The 14050-nt window shown below is 55.6% G+C and overlaps 1 protein-coding gene across 1 annotated transcript in view; it reads left to right on the forward strand.

The window, feature by feature from the left end:
* CACNA1E (calcium voltage-gated channel subunit alpha1 E) overlaps positions 1-14050 on the forward strand; it is a 160419-nt gene that overhangs the window by 126216 nt on the left and 20153 nt on the right. Inside the window, exons 24-37 of the mRNA XM_050900963.1 lie at positions 98-372; positions 986-1145; positions 1675-1804; positions 2353-2412; positions 2762-2868; positions 6918-6929; positions 8892-8988; positions 10148-10308; positions 10742-10879; positions 11456-11657; positions 11856-12020; positions 12450-12560; positions 13582-13665; positions 13751-13876. Coding sequence (XP_050756920.1) covers positions 98-372; positions 986-1145; positions 1675-1804; positions 2353-2412; positions 2762-2868; positions 6918-6929; positions 8892-8988; positions 10148-10308; positions 10742-10879; positions 11456-11657; positions 11856-12020; positions 12450-12560; positions 13582-13665; positions 13751-13876 — 1828 coding nt within the window. The remainder of the gene's footprint in view (positions 1-97; positions 373-985; positions 1146-1674; positions 1805-2352; positions 2413-2761; positions 2869-6917; positions 6930-8891; positions 8989-10147; positions 10309-10741; positions 10880-11455; positions 11658-11855; positions 12021-12449; positions 12561-13581; positions 13666-13750; positions 13877-14050) is intronic.

Genomic DNA, 14050 nt, shown 5'->3' on the forward strand with positions numbered 1-14050 from the left:
GTTGGTACCCGGGGAGGGCATCTTGCAGTTCCCACAGCTCCTTGTCCTCCCCCCTCATCTTCTCGCACCTCTTTTTCTCCCACATCCCATCCTGCAGGACAAACGGGGTCCCTGCCAGCGATGCCGAGCGGGTCGGGACCGCTGAGGAGGGGAGCCGCCCGCAAGCAGGACCCGAGCCCCCCCAGGGGAAGACGGGCAGCCTGACGGAGCAGGACTGCAGCAGCCTGGACACCAGTGAGCAAGCGCTGCTGGAGGCCAGCCACACTGTCAGCCGGAGCGAGCCCGACCTCTCATCCATCACCCCGAACACCGAGAAGGCCACGGAGAGCACCACCATCATGATCGATGTCCACGACTCCGCTGTGGTACAGAGTGAGGACCCGTCTCTCTTTCCTGAGTCCCTCTCCCAGCCCTTGGGGACCCTGCGGGGATGGAAAGCCGCTTGCACTGCTTTTCCTATCCGCATCCATCACCTGGGGGGGCTTTCCTTGCTGCTTCTTGCCACACCTCCCTCCAGCACCCCAGTTTTGCAGGGGACCCTGACTGCAATGCTGATGTGCCACTGTCCCCTGGGGAGCTTCTCCCTTTCTCACCTCCTTCCCACGCGCCCCTTTGCCTGATCTCTCTTTCCTCCTTCCTCTCTGCCTGGGCAAAACACTCGCATCCCCTGTTTTTCCTAACACATCCGCAGCCTCTGCTCAGCTAGCTGCTGCTCAAACCCCTTAACAGCATCCTTGCTGTCAAGATGAGCCGCTTTAAATGGTGTTATTAATTAAACAGCACCGCGAAAGCTGACCTTGTTAAAACCCCTTTCGTCTGCTTCATCCCAGCAGCTCGTGTCTTTTCTTCCCTTCTGGTCCCTCTCCCTGTAATGGCACAGGGATGCAAAGCCGAGACTGGGGGGTTTGCACGTGCCTAGGTGTCAGGGACACACCAGGGTGCTGTCTGGGTGCAAGGCCGGGCAAAGGCTCTCGCTTTCCTGCAGTTAGCAACAAGACAGATGGCGAAGCCAGCCCCTTAAAGGAGGCCGAGACCAAAGAGGATGAGGAGGAGATGGAGAAGAAGAAGCGGAAGAAGGAGAAAAGCGAGACGGGCAAAGCGATGGTGCCGCACAGCTCCATGTTCATCTTCAGCACCACCAACCCGTGAGACATTTTTTGGACCATAGGAGCCTGGGGCTGGGGAGGGCTGCAAGGGGAAGGACCCCTAGACATCACTGAAAACAGGGGATCCCCTTGGGAAGGGGGCTGAATATCTCCCAAACAGCCTGGATAACGAGTCACGGTGTTCCCCAAGCCCCAGCAGCGCTCTCCCTCTGTGCCAGCCATGCTCATGGCTTTCTCTCCCGACTGCTGATTGCTAGCTGTGATTTTTATTCAATGCTTGTTACATTTTTCTGCAGTTTTCTGCTCCCCTGTACCTCTTGCCCAGCTCCAGTAGCCTGGAGGAACAAACACCCCAGTTTCTCAGGGACTCTCCCTGGCTGGCCGTGGGGTATCTGTGGGGCTGGGACAGTCGAGCAAAGGGGTCAGCAAGCCCAAACCACCCTTGGGCTCCCTTGTTTTGCTCCTCAGACTTTGCTGCCCATCTTTCTGCTCTGAAAGCCAGTAATGTGGGGTGGGTTTTGCACGTGGGCCGTGCCAGGGGCTCACAAGTCGGGCTGTCTCCCCGCAGGGTGCGGAGGGCTTGCCACTACATCGTGAACCTGCGCTACTTCGAGATGTGCATCCTCCTGGTGATCGCCGCCAGCAGCATCGCCCTCGCAGCAGAGGATCCCGTCCTCACCAACTCCGACCGCAACAAAGTGATTGCAAACCTCCCCTGCTCCCCCCATCCCGCAGGCAGAGGTCCTGTAGGATTTTAGTTTCCGTGGTGGGGCACACGTGGGACACAGATCAGGGCAGCCGGTGGCAGTGCTTGCACCATGCCGTGGGGTCTGACTTCTTCCCCCATCACCTTCCTTTATAAAACCTGGAAATCCCTCTCAGCCTCCCACACATGGGGTTTAGAGCCTGGGGAGCAGACCAGGGCACCTTGTCGATAGTAAAGTAGCTTAAACTGGGGAGATGCTGTGTGTGCACAGGGACTGGTATGGGGGAGCACGATTCCGGCTCGCAGCATGATTTCAGAGCCGCTTGCACCATGCATGGGAAATGTTTCTCTCCTGCCTCCACAGGCTGGGTTTATGGCTGTCCTGAACTCTTAGGGAACAGGCTGGGCTTAGGGCAAGCAACTGACCCTCTGTCTGAGCCAGGCAAACCCTGGTGCAGGGTGATAACAGGGTCTGGATGGGCGCCAGTGAGCCCGTTTGCTTGGCAGAGGCTGCAGAGCGCCCGTGCCCTCTCTCTGCAGGTCCTGAGGTATTTTGACTACGTCTTCACCGGCGTCTTCACCTTCGAGATGGTTATCAAGGTAAGAGGCCTTGCGGGCTGGCTGCGCTGGGGATGCTGTGTCCCGCAGCGTCCTTGCAGTGGGTGGGAAATAGCTCAGTTTTTCAGTTCTGGTCCTAAATTTGGATGATGGAGACTTTAAAGCCTGGTTCTTAGTGCTGGGAGTCGAGAGTGCTCAGCACCGCTTTTATTGGTCTCTAGGCTCCCAAAATGTGATGCTCCTTGATATATACCTGGGGTGCAGGGACAGCTCCGCTGCTCCCCAGCGATGTCCCTGTCCCCAGCCTATCCCGCCTGTGGCTGCTTCCACTTGATGGCCGAGCTGCTCATTCCCTGCCTGTTTTTCTCACTGTTTCCCCCCGCCCCGCCAGATGATCGATCAGGGCTTGATCCTGCAGGACGGCTCCTACTTCAGAGACCTCTGGAACATCCTGGATTTCATCGTGGTGGTGGGAGCGCTGGTGGCTTTCGCCTTGGCGTAAGTGGCCGTCGTCCTTGTCAGCTCCCTGCCTTCCCTTGGCCGGGGTGGGAGGAGGATGCAACTGTGTGTTACAGCTACTAAACCCTGATTATTTTTTTCTTTTAATTTATTTATTTGCACTCTTCTGCTCTGCTTTTGGGATGACTCCTGGCAGCGGTGCGTGGCTGCTCCAGAGATGTATTTCTCCTTGTTTGTCAAATACTGGTGAGCAAGCAGGCAGGAGGCAAGGCAAGGAAAGCTGGAAATGCTAGGAAGAGGTTGGTGGTGAAAGTGGACTTGAAAGAGGGCAGAAGGGGCTGTTAGAGAGGGAAAAAGACCTAAGAGTGGTAGAGCTGGAGTTATACACCTGCTACGCATCCTGGAGATCATAGAGATAGCAAAAGCAGCAGCCTGCCAGGTGGAGCTGCCCTCTTAACATGTCTGTGCTGGAAAAGGTACCTCCAGCCGGTGGCTTTTCCTCGGCTCCAAGGGGGAGCATTGCCCCAGAGCCCTGCAGGGATGGGGATGCGGCTGGTGGGGTTTGTGCCCGCATCCTCTGCAGCATCATGCTGAGGGCAGGGTGCTGCGTGCTTGCTCTGCAGTGTGTTCCTGTTGAGCATTGCCTTGCAGTTGGGCTCTGGTACCGAGCGTGTGGCACCTGCAGGTGGGTCCTCCTCCGCAGAGTGGCTTGATGTCTGTGGTGCCCGTGCCATGGAGGGTAGAAGCATCTAGGGATGACTTTTGTGCTGCTCTGCCCTTCTCTGTGCTGCTGGCTGGGGCAGGTGGTGCAGTGTGAGCGCGGGGAGGGATGCACTGGCACCCAGGGAGAGGGCAAGGGGGACCCCCTGGTCCCTGGGGCCGTGGTGCCCTGTTGGTGCCCAAGGAGGGAGAAGAGAGAAGATGCTGTGAGTTTGTCACGCTGTTGTTCTCTCTTTGTGCCTTTAACACTGGCGGCGGTGGTGTTAGTGCTGGTGAGAGGGGAGGGCCTGGCAGCCGCACAGACTGGAGCCCTGTCCTTGTCCACAGCTCAGGTACCGTGCGAGGCTCTTGGGGTGGCTGGGTCTGAGTCCCGAGGTTGCTTGATGGATTACAGCCCATAATCCATCCTTCCCATCTCAGCCCCAGCTGAGCGGCAGCTCCTTCCCCTTGCTCTTGCCCACTTGCAGCCTCCCTGGCTCATTGCTTTTGCCTTCCTCACCCTCCTCGCCCAGTGCTTTCAGCCGCTGCTGTCCCTTCGGGAAGAGCACGGGAGAATTCAGCTCGCTCGGCGCAGGGATGAACCAGCCCCTGGGCAGGGCGGGGGGCTGACCGCAGACCCCGGCATGGGGAAGGGGCACGGGGCAGGTCCGCTGGCTGAGGATATTGCTCTGAACCCCTAGGCCACCACAAGGATGGATCGAGCATCTCTGGGGTCTAGCTGATCTCCCCTCTGCCAGGACAGCCCATCGGAGCATGTCTGGGCATCAGCAGCCTGAAGATGCGCTGGGTGGTTTGAGGGGCTTTAGGAGGACAAGGGAGCCTTTTCCTTCCAAGGCATCTTTCATCAAGACTTCTGGTGGCTGAAGAAGCATAGGTTGATGGCTCAGCCTGCTCCTGGGTGGACGGGTGTCCTCACTGCCACTAACAGTACCATAATCGGCACTTACTGTCCCTTTGCCCCCACTCTACAAAGGCGGCACCGTTCCTGGGGTGGTCCCTGGAGCTGGCAGGGTCCCCATGTGCCAGCGCCGAGCACGTGGGGAAGCTGCCGTGCCCCTTCCAGCCCCGCTTGCCACCTGCCTGCCTCCACCCAACCTCCTGAGGGAAGGACAGGTCCCTTTGGGCACGGGGCAGCTGAAATTTCAAGGGCGAGCACCCCCATCGGCTGCGGCACCGAACCCCCTCCCACGGAGAGGGCCTTTGCATCTCCACGTACATTTGCAGCAAGCATCTATGTCGCCTGCCCACTCTTGTAGCCACAGCTGGGTAGATACCTAGTTGCTTGTGTCGTGGACGAGGGCTCTTTATAATGTAAACCTGCAGAGTTGTCCGTCTCCCCCACGTCCAACGGTGGGTCCTGCTGGAGGAGATGATCTCATGGCTTCGGGGGTGAGGGGAACAAAGGAACCGCAGCGATTTCCAATGGGTTTATACATTATAAAGCATTTATGAGAACACCTGCCTCTCTCCCCTTGGCAGCCTGTCGCCGCCTCAGCCCCAGGAGCCACAGGATGTTCGCCAGCTATACATGTCCCCACCCGCCTCCCTCTCTCCATCCTGGTCTTGAGAGGAAAACTCTGTGGGTGATGTCTGAATCCCTCACCTTTTCTTTTCCCTCCATGAGCTCTTTGATGTGGGGCCAGGGGGGGCTGTGTCCTCCCTCTCCCCCTCCTCGCCTCCACAGCACTGGGTGGGCAAAGCAATGCCCACGGAGTGGCTGAGGTGATTACGTGGCTGAGAACGGCTGGTGACCGGGTCCAGCACTTCCCGGTAGAAGAAGTGCTGGGACATGCCATGCCGTTTGGGTTTTCTGCCCCTTTTGCCTCCCCTCTGCAGTTCAGTTTTCCTGCGGGGGTCCTGGGTAGCCATGGGTGCAGCAGGAGGTCTCTGAGCTGGTCCAGCGGTGCCACCATCATCTGCTGGCCATCAACGCCACATCAAAATCACCAATGAGCTAACGTCCACCTGTAAAGCTGTGTCTCCATGTGCCGTTGTGGGGCTTGTCCACTGCCCCCTCAGAGCCCGTACATCCTGAGCGAGAGGTCATCTTGGCTTATCCGTAGCTCTCCACGTGGAAAGCGAATACGTCAATCTAAACGCAGCCTAAATAAAAAGCCCGATATAAAACCGTAAATCTCCAAAGAGTTCAAATTAAATTAGCTGAAATAACCAGAACCATAACTAAAGACCCTGCTCGCTTTTGCCTCCCGTGGCACCCTCCGAGGAGGCATTGCGCAGAGGAGCAGCGCTCGCTTGCGGCTTTGCAGAGCTGCCGAGAGGCGGCGATGCCTGCGCCTGTGGGCTTGCAGCAGCGGGGAAGGCTGAGCGGTGGAAAAGTTGGTGGAAAGGCTGAGTGGTCAGTGCGTAGCCCTTGTCTCGCCTGGTGAGCAAGGGCAGGAGTTTCTCCACCCAGAGGCACCCAGCAGAGGTGTCTCTTTCTTTGCCGAGCAGCATCTCCTTGTGCCTGTCAGCACCCGTGTCTGGAAGCAAGAGGGACCCCTGCATGCTGCAAAATAACCTGGTTGTTATTTGGTGAGGTTGGTCCGGACAGAGGTCTGATATCACATCACAGAAGTGCTGCAGAGTTAAACTGTCACCTTTTCAACACACCTTCTGTTTGCTTCACTAACATGCAGCCAGGGCCTGGGGTTATTTTTACAGTTTTTAAGAAATGTTTTACTTCGTAGGCTTTGCCCCCGGTGCTGAGACCTCTGCGTGCATATGGCAGGGATTTAGCTCAAGCAAGGATGGAGGTTTGGTTACAACTAGGGACCTTGTAGACCACCTTGGCGTGTCTGAGCGGGTGTCCTGCTGGGTTACAGGAGATCCTGCGCTGCAGCTCAGGCTCTTAATCAGTGGATTTCTTGATGGAGGTGATTTAGCAAAGTTAGCCTGTTTGGATGGGAACTATTGTGGCCTTGCAGGTAGGTTCCCTCGAAGGCACCTGCCTTTGGCTGGTTGGGGCCGAGCCTCGAGGTCCCTCCCCAACTCCTGGCCGAGGAGGACCACGCGCCTGCCTGCTGTTGCCCACCGTCCCGGTCTCTGCGGGTTCCTCTTGCAGCAGAGATTTCACTATGTGCCCCCCCTCCCAAAACCTCCAGCAGGGAGGGAAGGGGCTCCTGGCTCGCTGGATGAGTCCCTGCCTGGAGATAAGCCCCATCCTTGAGGACACAACGTGGTCTACTCATCGTGCCTTTCAACCCAGGCGTGGGGTGGCAGAAGGGCTGCTGCAGGGTCCCCGCACCCGAGAGGCTGCAGTCGTCCCCATGCAGCTACCCTGACGCTTTTCTTACCTTTTTCCTCTCTTCTCTCTTTTTCCCTCTCTCTGTTGGTGCTGTTTGGTGGCTGCCGGGCTGGATCACTGACAGGAATGCTTTGGGGTAACTATGCCATTCGGGTTGCTGGGGGGTGCCACCCTGGGGAGCGCGGGGGGACAGGCGCAGGCGAGTGTCCGTGTGTCTGATGCCTGTGCTGACCCTTAGCTGCATTTGCAGAGACTGGAGTACGCTGCTCTGCATGCACCCCTGTGTTGCCCCGGGATGCATTAAAGGTGGTGCACTCCGGGAAAGTGCGGTTGGGATTTTCTTTGCAAGCAATGCAATTCCTTGCCTTCGGAGGAGGGTGCTTTCATTGCAGATTTTGGTGTCTGTGCAGTACCCAGAGATGGTGTGAAGCACAGCCAGGGGAGCAGGGCACGGGGAAAGCGGTATCCGCTGCAGAGCTGAAGGCTCTGCCCCGGTGGGGGCTTTGCCTGCGCTAAAGTTCATGCCAAGCTCGGGGGCTGGGGAGAGCTCAGCCTCGGCCGTAGACATAGCAAGGCCAGGCTTTCCTCCAGGCGTTATCTAGGCATATATCCTATATCCTTGTTGGTTCCCAAGCAAATCCACAGGAGGTTTCCTGAGGTCTGAAGAAGTCCCTTCTTAGCAGATGTAAACTATTGCAGTTGAGTTGCCCTTGGTGGCAGCTTGCACCAGCTGAGCGCTGCCCTCAAATCCTCACCCCAGCCCTCAGTCAGATGCCCCAGCCGCTTACCCAGGCCCTGATACTGAGCAAAGCAGGAGACGGGAGGTGCAAATTGAGTCCTGGGGCTGTTTGTACAGTTGCTTCCCATGCATCTGTGGGGCTGTGCTCCTAGGGAGGACTATTAATTCGTGGTTTTGTTTACATCTCTTAATGACTAAGCCCATTATTGTGCTCCCTGTTACATTAACCCTCACAAAGGAACTGTGCAATTTGGAGCTTCTGTTGTTGTAAGTCATTTCCTTGACCTTTTTTGAGGGTGCCTGGTGGATACAAACTGTGCCACCTTCACCAAAACCTCTCTGCTCCATCCTGGGATCCAGCCCACAGGCTTTAGTTAAAAGACAAGAAAAAAACCCTCGTATTGTGGCTGGGATTAATCACCATGTTCAAGAAATGAGGGTCACGAGGGGTCTTAGTGCTGCTTTTCTAAATAATCCTAATAGTAAGCTCTGCCTCCCTCAGCTGACTTGGGGTGGAGGCAAGCACAGTCCTGATCTGGAGAGAGGAGAGGGCTGAGATGTTGTGAGATGGAAGACCAGGCTGACCAAGTTGGGTAGCACTGATGGAATAAGGCAGAAAGCTGTAAGAGACAGCATTTGTGCAAAGAAACCAAGCACAGAGCAGGTGCTTCCCCAGGTGAATGTGAGGACCATGAATCTTGAGTTTAAACCGGGATGGAAAACCCTTGGTGAGAGACCTGCACATAGACCCCATTGAGCACATCTCCCTCATTTTATTGTGAGGAAGCCACAATTATTCCTTGCAGCCAGTAGCAATGGAAGAAAACAATTTGCAACGGTCGTGGCCTTTTGCAAGCCCCATCTGCAGATGGCACTTGCCTGCAGTAGGGAAGCAAACCTCCTGGCCCTGTTGAGCGGCATGGCTTGGGGACATGGGGGAGGACACAACGCTCTTTGGGCAGCTGCCCTTGCTCGGGGAGAGCGTTGCGTCGCCTGCCCCAGCCCTGGCATGTCGGCACTTCCCACAACAAGGGGATCTGTTAAGGTCGCTGCTCCCCAGCGAAGGGGAAAGGTGCTAATCCCGAGGGAGGAGAGGATTGCTTTATTTTTCATCTCTGCCAGCTGTCAGCGCGTGTGTTGGAGGAGACTCGTTTAGGCAGGCTGAGCGCTCAGCAGTCACACATTTGTGAGTGCTGGCCCCCACAATGGCACGTGGCCCTCCCGTTCCCGTCCTCACGCATGCTGGGGGGGGTGGGTTGTCAGCTGTTGAAAACCCCCTGAGCATCCAGCCCCGGGTCTGCAAGGTTATTGTGTCTGTGTTTCATTTCTTGGTCCGTGTGCCTTCCTCCGACGTGGTAGGACCAACAAGGGCCGGGATATCAAGACCATCAAGTCTCTCCGTGTGCTACGGGTCTTGAGGCCCCTGAAAACCATCAAGCGACTGCCCAAGCTGAAGGTAATGATCCCCATCTCCTGCCTTACATCTGTCTTCTCCAGCGTGGACCGGTGGGTGCAGGGACCACACGCACCAATTTGCTCGTGAGCAATGAACAAGTACTTTTCAAAGCATTTGCTGTGCTTTAGGAGCCCCGTTTTCAAACACAACACCCTTCAGGCTGCTTCATGTCTGGAGGTGCAATGAGTTATTAAAAGCAAGCCTGGATCTCTGCAAGGTGTCAGTTAGTTCCTCTACCAGGGAAAGTGGGGCTGGAGCGGACATGAGGCAGCAAAGCCCAGATGCTCTCCTGATAAAATAGGCTGCCCTGGCTTTGGGAGAGCTCAAATCTCTTTCCAAAGTTCATTATCTTTCCCACTAGAGCAGCTTGCAAACAAGTCGGGATTTTGTGTGCTGCGCTGTCATGGTGTTGCACCGGAGGGGAATTTCCCATCTGAATAGAGGGATTATTTGTGCAGCACAGGTAGGATTATGGATTTCCCTACCTTAGCCGATGGGGTATAGAGCCAGAAGGGAGTAAGAGACCGAGGAAGCCCTGAGTTTTTTTCACAAGGCGATATTTGGCTGATGGATGAGGCCCAGGGTGGCACCCCAGAGACATGAGTTTTGACCCCAGCCATTCTTCCCAATCAGTGGATGGATTCAGCCCACGTCCGTTCATTTCTGGACACCTCTGTCTTCACCACAAAGCAGGGATAAGGACATTCCTCTCTTTCTTAAAGTGCTTTGAGAACTGGGGCTGAGAGCACAGCCTGGGGAGGTGCTGCTATTGTAGGCAGAGGTATTCGCTCTGCCTTGTTATTTGGGGTGATGTGAAACAAAGAAGTGTTTACTAATTGGTCTTGAGTGCTGCTAATTGCATCATTGGGGCCATCCCCTGTCTGCTGCCCTGGTTGCAGAGAACGTTGGAGGATATAAATATCTATCCCTGCTGCTGTCTCAGGGGCTGCTTGGTGTCCGTGTGTGTGCTGGGGGGTACTCCAGGTGTTAAACTCGCTCATAAAATAGCCCTTTGCCTGGGAGAAGGCCCAGCTCTTTCCTCCTTTCCACCCCAGGAGTAGGAAATGGCTTTCCCCATGGCGGTCTTGAGGAAGGTTTTGGTCCTGCCCTTTGCCAAGGCTGTCGGTTCCCCCAGGTGAGCTATGCCTTCCTCCTGCAGGCCGTCTTCGACTGCGTAGTGACTTCCCTCAAGAACGTCTTCAACATCCTCATTGTCTACAAGCTCTTCATGTTCATCTTTGCTGTCATTGCTGTCCAGCTCTTCAAGGGGAAGTTTTTCTACTGCACTGACAGCTCTAAGGACACGGAGAAAGACTGCATGTAGGTGCCCTGTTCAGTAGGTCCGATGCTGCTGACACCTCTGGCAAAGGCAGGGTGCTGGGTAATGTCATCTTTGGGTTCCCAGTTAAGTCCTTGGTCGTGACTCGCTCTTGGCCATAGTCTCTTGGCATGGATGGCATGGGCTGAGCCCTGTCCCCATTGCTGTGTCAGCGCTGTACATCCTTGCATGGGATGCAGGGTACAGAGCCCTGTATTTTGCTCCTGTTCTCTTTCCTCCTTCTCTCTTCCCTATTGCTTTCCCCTTCTCTCCTTCACCCCAGTTGTTATCCAGCCTCTCCCCATTTCTCCCTCCAGCCCTGCAGGAGGAGAGGTGCCCCCCCCCCCGCCACGCGCTGCCCCCAGGGTTTAAAACCACTGTCTCATAGTCTGGCAGCATAAAAAGCAAGGTCACTGCTCTCTCCCAACCTTGCAGAGGGAACTACGTGGACCACGAGAAGAACAAGATGGAAGTGAAGTGCCGGGAATGGAAACGCCACGAGTTTCACTACGACAATATCATCTGGGCTTTGCTCACCCTGTTCACAGTGTCCACCGGCGAGGGTTGGCCCCAGTGAGTACTCTGCTCCGTCCACCCCCCCTGAATTAGGGTGAGCATGTCCCCATTGGGGTGGTTGGGTTAATAACTGGCTACAGCCAGGTGGGACTGAGAGAGAAACTCCTGGGCAGGGAGGAGGAGAGGAAGGACGAGAAATTTTGTCAGGACAGAAGAGCTTTAGCCCCCATATGAGGCTTGGACCATGGCTGGGGTTAGCTTCTTCCTTAGGGAGTGAATGATGGATAATCCCTTCTCCTGTGTGGCCCTGAGGTATATCTTAGCTCAAGTTTAGTGATGACCATAGGACTAGGCCTTTCTTCATGCTCATGTGAGCTTGGGTGATTTTTTTCTTTGTATGTGGAGCACTGGAAAATCCGTTTTCCATCACGGCACAGGCAAAGTACTGTAAAACAAGCTGTAGCCACTTAGAGGGGTTGTCCTTGTAAAGCAGATTAAGACAGAGGTTTATCATTGTTACAACCGTGGACAGACAGAGCTGGCTGTACAAAGTGGGTCCCGTGAGAAGTGCCGCGTGGTGGCAGTCCTGGTGGGCATAGCTCTGGTTGCTTTTCTTCACCTGTCTGCCCACAGGGTGCTGCAGCATTCAGTGGACGTGACGGAGGAGGACCGCGGGCCCAGCCGCAGCAACCGCATGGAGATGTCCATTTTTTATGTCGTCTATTTTGTGGTCTTCCCTTTCTTCTTCGTCAACATTTTCGTGGCTCTCATCATCATTACGTTCCAAGAGCAAGGAGACAAAATGATGGAGGAGTGCAGTCTGGAGAAGAACGAGGTACAGTCTGGGGAGGGGGAAAGAGGACGTTTCCTTGGGTTTTCTGCAGTTTGGGAGCTTGGAGCTCCCTAGATGTTGAAAAGGTGTAAGAAACCCATGAGCAACCTGCCTGCCCAGCCCATGAAGGAAAGAAGTGTGGCAGCCGCCGTCCCCCACATGACCATCAGCCAGGGTCTGATGCACGTTGTTTTATTCCAGAGGGCCTGTATTGACTTTGCCATCAGCGCCAAGCCCCTCACGCGATACATGCCCCAGAACCGGCATACCTTCCAGTACCGGGTCTGGCACTTTGTGGTCTCCCCATCCTTCGAGTATACCATCATGGCCATGATAGCGTTGAACACCGTGGTGCTGATGATGAAGGTGAGCTGGTCAGAGTGAGCCTGTCCTGTTTGGGGCAGCGGGGAGAAGGAGGATCGGTCAGGATGGGACTGGAGAGTATTTTGGTTGTTTCTAGGAGATGCTTTGAGACAGAATCTGAGCATGTATTCCCTTGGCATAGTCACTTGAAACACCACATGCCCCAAACTGGAGGTGAGATCTTCCCTAAACGAGATGACCCAAACGATCTGGACCTCTTAACCACTGCAGAAAGATCTGGATTTGCTCTGCGCTTCCTTCTTAGAAGGAGTGGCAGCTGTCCTGGGAGAGGGGTGGAGAGGGGAAGGAGGAGATGGTCTTGAGGCACCCAGGGCAAGGAACATGGACCACCGCAGGTCTTCCTGGGACAGTTATCAGCCAAGAGGCTGGCAGGCCCCCTCCTGGCTAACAATGTCTCTCTCTTTCCATCAGTACTACTCTGCTCCATACACCTATGAGCTGGCCCTGAAGTACCTGAACATCGCGTTCACCATGGTGTTCTCCTTGGAGTGTGTCCTCAAGATCATTGCTTTTGGCTTCCTGGTGAGTGGCTGCTCCGGTTCTTGATGAGGGTGTTAATTTGGACATTGGCAGCACACAGATCTCAGAGGGAAGGTGTTAATAATGTGAGGTTGTTGCTATTTATTTTGGGTCCCAGCCTGAGAGCTGTTTTTAGGTTGGAATCGCTCCTTTGGTTCTCATTAAACTTCCTACTACTGGTTCCTCGGGGGGGAAGCCACACCGCTGCTTTACTTTTTGCCTTGTTTCTGTGGTACTCGGGTACCTGGACCACATATGTGCCGTGCGGCTGCTCTGATAAAGCCAACTGCTGCTGCAGTCATGCTGGTGGCTGCAGTCCCTTGTCCCCGGGAGCCACGAGATGCTGGTGCATTGCTGTCCTTAGGCTGTATCACTTGGACCAGACCTGGCCAGCAGTGAGACCTCCCTGCCTAATTCACGGTCCTCAAGTCCCCAGCTGCTCATTTAAGATTTGAAGCCACAGGCTGCCTTTTCTTCAGCTACTCTTTGCTACTTATGAGCAACTGTCAGATTTGCTCTTTTACAGTTTCTTTCCTGTTTCTAACCCATACTGGGAGATGAAGTCCACTAGCAGGAGGGTTTCTAGCCACTCTCCCTGCTCCCAGCGGTGCCAGCTGTGGTCAAGTCCAGCCTTGCACCAGCTGCTGCACAAACAGCAGGGTCTGAGGTGGGTCCAGGTGCCCACGAAGAGGAGGGCAAAGCAGCCTCGTGGCTGTGAGGGTCGGCGTGATGAGCTGTTGTAGCCTGACCAGGGCTGGCTGTGGCCGCTTTTCCCGCTCCCATTCTCCAGGGTGGCCTGTTGGATGCGTGAGTCATCTCCCAGGAGAAGCTGCTCGCTGCAGACACGCTCAGGTCTGTCACCGTCTCAGACGCAGGACGGTACTCCAGACCGTGGCTGCATACAAATGGGCGGCAAGGTCTCTGCTGCCGCTGTCCATGAGCAGCCTTGGCCCGTGGCTCAGCGCCCTTCAGACCTGCCATCCCTGAGCTCAAATCCATGTTCCCTCTCTCCTTCCTTTTGCAGAATTATTTCCGGGACACCTGGAACATCTTTGACTTCATCACCGTCATCGGCAGCATTACGGAGATCATCCTGACGGACACCAAGGTGAAGCAGGGGCTGGGAGCAGCGGGGCGTACTGCTGCAGGGTGGGGAGCTCCCGCCTCCCTCTGACCCTCTCATCTCCTCACAGCTGGTGAACACCAGCAGCTTCAACATGAGCTTCCTGAAGCTCTTCCGGGCTGCTCGGCTCATCAAGCTGCTGCGCCAGGGTTACACCATCCGCATCCTGCTCTGGACGTTCGTGCAGTCCTTCAAGGTAAGTCACATGTGCCCTGGTCTCCTCCCAGGCCATGGTGCTGGGGTGCTGCTCCCAAACGCAGGCTGTTCCCAAGGTCTTGCTGACTTGTTGGCTTGTAGGAGGGACGGATCGGCACAGCTTACCTGGTTGCTGTGCTTTTTGTACTCCTTTGGAGCTGGACCTCTGCTAAAT

The sequence above is a fragment of the Gymnogyps californianus genome, chromosome 8 (genome assembly GCF_018139145.2).
Source record: "Gymnogyps californianus isolate 813 chromosome 8, ASM1813914v2, whole genome shotgun sequence".
In the NCBI taxonomy this organism is placed as follows: domain Eukaryota; kingdom Metazoa; phylum Chordata; class Aves; order Accipitriformes; family Cathartidae; genus Gymnogyps; species Gymnogyps californianus.